Source organism: Gavialis gangeticus, unplaced genomic scaffold (assembly GCF_001723915.1).
Source record: "Gavialis gangeticus isolate Ggan-Ray unplaced genomic scaffold, GavGan_comp1, whole genome shotgun sequence".
In the NCBI taxonomy this organism is placed as follows: Eukaryota; Metazoa; Chordata; order Crocodylia; family Gavialidae; genus Gavialis; species Gavialis gangeticus.
This window is the reverse complement of record NW_017729008.1, coordinates 24,976,875-24,982,011: the sequence shown is the minus strand read 5'-3', so window position 1 is coordinate 24,982,011 and position 5,137 is coordinate 24,976,875. Positions and strand designations below refer to the sequence as shown.

Genomic DNA, 5,137 nt, shown 5'->3' with positions numbered 1-5,137 from the left:
CACCCACCCCAGCTCCTGGTGCTTTAAAAAAGAGCCCCAACTTACCGAGTGCTGCCAGGCAGGGGGGGCAATCCCTGCTGCCTCCCACTGCCCCACACTGCATGGAGGGCTCTTCCATGAGCCCCCTGACCCCTCCTCCTCCCCCAGGCCCCCCATGGCGGCCCTGTCCACCCCAGCCCCAGACCTTTAAGAAAAATAATTGAGAAAAGTCCTGGGACTTGCTGGCTCCTGCAGAGGCCTTGGGGCCTTGGGAGGGCTTGTGCAGAACCCCCCATGTGGCAGCAGGGGCAGCAGGGGTCGCCCCCCCCCCCGCTGGGAAGGAACTGGAGAGTCCGGGGGTCTTTCTTGTTTTTTTTTCCCTTAAAGGACCAGAGCTGGGGCAAGCGGGGCAGCCACGGTGGGGCTGGGACAGCAGGAGGTGGAGTCAGGGGGTTCATGCAGAGCCCCTCATGCAACATGGGGCAGTGGGGACAGTGGGGATCGCCCCCTGCCCGGCAGCACCCGGTGAGTCAGGGCTTTTTTCTTCCCAAGTGCCGGGAGCTAGGGCAGGCAAGGCAGCCATTGCCGGGCTGGGAGAGTGGGTGGGAGGGTGGGCCTGCCTGATTCAGAGATCCGGTAGCAGCCAAATCTCCACATCAGATTTGGTCAAATTGATTTGGGACAGTGATTCGAATCACTGAATCAAACCACTGGCCCCCAAATCGGCCGAATCCGAATCCAAATCCAAAGAGAATACCAGCTCCTTTGCACAGGCCTAAAGGACAGGAGAGTGCTCACACTGTTGTGCTCATTGGAAAGGATGGGGCATATTCCGCCCTGATCTACGTTATATGTCCAGGTATGCAAGATGAAATAAGAGCCTCACCTACCTTCTGCTGAATGCCTAGCTTATCATCTAGAACAAATGAAGTTGAAAGGTTTTCATATAAATATTTAATAGCTCAAAACCTAGTGATTGTATCTACAAGACTATTAATGGATTCCTGGCTTTTCAAAATACTTACACATTCATATTCATTGCATTAATCTAATTTCTATTATTCTTTTGAATGCTTTCAATGGGAAACCTTTCGTGTCCTGCAATAAAACTTTTTTAAAGCATCTAGGTGACTTAGGAGCAAAAGACTTGTTGACTTTCAATAACTTTTAGACACTTTGGACTGTCTGGCTGATAGTGAAGGATTTCTTTGTATCAGATTGAAGAGTAGTATCACCTGTAGTATCATTCTTCATAGTTTAAGGGTGCTTTTTGAAATCAACCAATATCTTAATGTCTGTATAATTTGGTATTGAATGGTAGATTGTTTGCCTACTCAGTCACTGAATTATCCTTGTCTACCACATTACTAAGATTGAGAGTTACTGTATTAAAAAGCTTCTCTATCATAAAAATGGCATGAAGAGACCACCTCAATTTCCTTTTGCTCTAGTTTTGTTTTTCTGCTTTCCAGGTAAAACCCAGGTGATGGGTGAAATTAAGATTGCATTGAAGAAGGAGATGAAGACTGATGGAGAACAGCTGATAGTAGAAATCCTTCAATGTAGAAACATAACCTACAAATTTAAATCTCCAGATCATCTTCCAGGTACCACTCAGAAACCATCCGCAGCATACAGCAGAAAACACGTATATATCAACCTAGTAATATATTAGATTGTAATATATACATGTAGTAATAGCAATAGTGTGTACACACACACACACACACACACACACACACACACGTGTAATGTTTATAGTCTGTATGGGATATTGATTGATGTATTAGATTTATATGCTGCCCTTGCCAACAAAGACTCAAGGTGGCATTACAAGACTGCATTACAGTAGTCTAGTCTTAATGTTATGAAAGCATGGATGATGGTGGCCAGATCTGAATCTAAAACAAAGGGTCACAGACGTCTTCCTAGATGGAGATGGTGAATGGCACCCCTAGCCACTGCTGTCAGCTGAAGATCCAGGTGCAGCAGATGATCCAGGAGCAGCTCAAGTCTGAAAACCTGAGTGGCAATGGGAAGCTGAACCCTGTCAATGATAGGCATCCCAATCCTGTCTAGGACTGCCCAGCCCCATCACCACTGTCTTTTCTGGATCAGGTGGTTCACCCACATCCAGCCCAACTTGCAACAAAGGACCAAGGTTCTGGGGCCTGAGTTAGATGAGAACAATAGAGCTGAATGTCATCAGCATACAGGTGGCATCTCACTCCAAATCTCTGCATGATCTGAGCCAGAAGCCTCAAGTACATGTTGAAGAGGAGGGGTATCAGGATAGAGCCCTGGGGGACCCCACAGGTAAGGAGATGATGATCTCTCACCGATCACCACACTGAAACCTTCCTGCCAAAAAGGAGTGGAACCAGTTAAGAGGAATCTTGCAAATACCCACCAAGTCATGTAAAAGTTTTATGAGCACCTCATGGTCAACTGTATCAAAGGTTTTCACCATTCCACCTGTGAAAGATCTAGCAAAATCTTCAGGGTAAAGGTTCCCCTGTGAGTCTCCAGGGAAAGGTCATTGACCAAGTTCACCAGCACGGTCTCCATGCTCGATCCAGGCCAAAAGTCAGATTGACAAGGGTCCAGCAATCTGATGATATTCAGATACACCTGAACCTGTCAGGTGACCACCTATACAATGACTTTCCTCAGAAAAAGGAAGTTAGCAATGGGATGATAGCAGACTAGGGAATCCTGCGTAAATGAAAGCACAATATAGCTCCATGATATACAGCAGTCTGTTTTTTTCCTCAAAATTTGAAATCATTAGGGACAATACCAACTGATAAGCAACTGTATGACAAGTTGAATTGTTTTCCCCCCAGATCTTTATGTGAAGCTGTATGTTGTCAATATCTCTACTCAAAAGAGAGTAATTAAGAAGAAAACACGGGTGTGCAGGCATGACCGAGAACCTTCATTCAATGAGACTTTTAGATTTAGCTTGAGTCCTGCTGGGCATTCTCTTCAGGTAATTCTGGATCTTATTAAAATCTTTTTTTTTTATGTTTTCCATGCTGTGCTATGGCCATTAGAGATCCATCATCCATCCCCAGTCATTTGACTAAGAGGTTGTTGGAAAAAGAACATTGCAAAGAAAAAGCACAGTTCAGGAATCATGGAAAAGTAGGACTGGCAGGAACCTCCGGAGATCATGCAGCCCATACCCCTAAATTGAGGTCGGAAAAGTGTGTGTTGCACCCCAACAGGAGTTTATGTAACCTGATCTTGAAACCTCCAATGAAGGAGATTCTATAACCTGCCCAGATACCTGCCTTCGTAGTTAGAAGGGTTTCCCTGCCCCTCCCTACCCCAACATCTAATTGCTGCAAATTACACCATTTTCTTCTCATCTTACTCCCTGTGTTCATGGAGAATGATGAATTCCCATTCCCATTATAACAACATTTCACACATTGCAAGACAAGTTACGTTTTTCCGTAGTCTTCCCTTCTCTAAACTAAACAAATAAATTATTCCAACTTTCCTCTAGGCCGTGTTTTCTGGGCATCTTAGCATTTTTGTAACTCTCCCCCAAACTGTCTCCAATTTGCTACATCATTCTTAAAGTGTGATGCCCCAACCTAGACAATATTCCATAGGAGGCTTTGCCAGCACTCAGTAGAGAATATTTACCTCCTATGCCTTATATATGACATTCAATATTACATCTCACAAGGAAATGTGTGTTTTTGGCAGCAGTATCAAACTGTTGACTAATGTTTAGTTATGTTCCACCATCACTTTCTTATCTCCCCTCTGCTGCTTTTGTTGACTTGCACATACCTAATGACACGTCTTTAGAGGAAACAGAGTTTTGTAGATTAGCCCAGCATTGAGAGGAAGTGCATTTGGATTTTGTTCCAATATCTGTTTCTGAATCATTGTACAGTCACAGATTCTGCGAGTTACATATTCTCTGTGTAAAAGGGAAGAATATTTACTGAACTCTTGGAGATCTTCCGATAAATGGGACTATGTAATAGCTAGGTATTAATATTGTTTATTGGATATAATTTACTTAGTCTCAGCTCTTGGACATATATGCCACCTTTACATCAGTGTAATTATCATTTAAAGCAGTCTAAACAAGGATCAGGCATACAACACTCATCCCCTACAAGGGTGTAATGTATTTGAATGCCATGTAGAATTTTCCTAGGAAAAATCAGGGATTAAACTATGTCCAGAGCTGTCACAAGTTAGCCATTTGCTACCCTAGATAACCTACTATCTGTTCCCAGGCCCTCACAAAGGTTAGTGTAAACTGTAAATCACTAGGACCAGAAGCAGACTTTTCACTTAAGACTCTGAACCACACCGAAAGCTGTGTGGAGCTGCTCCATGAGGCACAGTCTCTTCCCCGTGTTCATTTACTTACTGCTTTTCCAAATGTCAACCATTTGGGCAGCAATTTTCCATTCTGGGCGTCTGTGTCAGGCGATTTTTTAAATTAGAACCAAAACAACATAGTTGTTTCAGAGAACAAAGCAATACATGATTTTTCTCACATTATAAAATCCTAATGACCTATTCTTTGTAAGGCACTAGATCCCCCATTCCTCACATTAGGGGTTTGAAAGGAGATGCTCTGCACCTTCATTAGAAGTCCACTCAAGTTAAGTTAGAAGCCCCTGGAAATTACAACTTATACTTTCTCAGCAGAGTTTTCTTAGTTTAACTGCTGAAGTCCCTGCAGACTGCCTTCACTGGGCATGCTTCTGCCTGGAGTTAACTTCCTCTGCAGTTAAGTTTTGAATTATTATGGTCTGTGCCAGGGTCATCAGGGAACCTGTCTCTTCTGTACTCTAAATTCCCTCCCACACACACAACTTTCTGCTTGAAGGAGGAAGCTGCCTGATTTAAATAACAAGAGGACCAGAGATAGCCTTGGGGGAGAAAATTGGGACCAAGAAGGTAGAGGAGCGGAGAGTGGAACCAGAGGCTAATCTGGGTTAGGAAGACAGTGAAATAGTGGCTGAAGTGGGAAAGACTGCAGGTAAGGGATAGGGAAGAAAAGAAATCACTGAACTGTGTTGTGTAGGGAACTGGTATTGTTGCTCTTTAGTGAATGCTCTGGACAGTTTAGTAAAATTCACTAGAATTTCAAGTGCCCTTTCCTTCTCTTTCACTATTA

The 5,137-nt window shown here is 43.7% G+C and overlaps 1 protein-coding gene across 1 annotated transcript in view; it reads left to right on the top strand.

Annotated features, from left to right (window-relative positions):
* PCLO (piccolo presynaptic cytomatrix protein) overlaps positions 1–5,137 on the top strand; it is a 767,182-nt gene that overhangs the window by 753,114 nt on the left and 8,931 nt on the right. The window contains exons 24-25 of the mRNA XM_019509333.1: positions 1,452–1,586; positions 2,826–2,971. Of these exons, the coding sequence (XP_019364878.1) occupies positions 1,452–1,586; positions 2,826–2,971 (281 nt within the window). The remainder of the gene's footprint in view (positions 1–1,451; positions 1,587–2,825; positions 2,972–5,137) is intronic.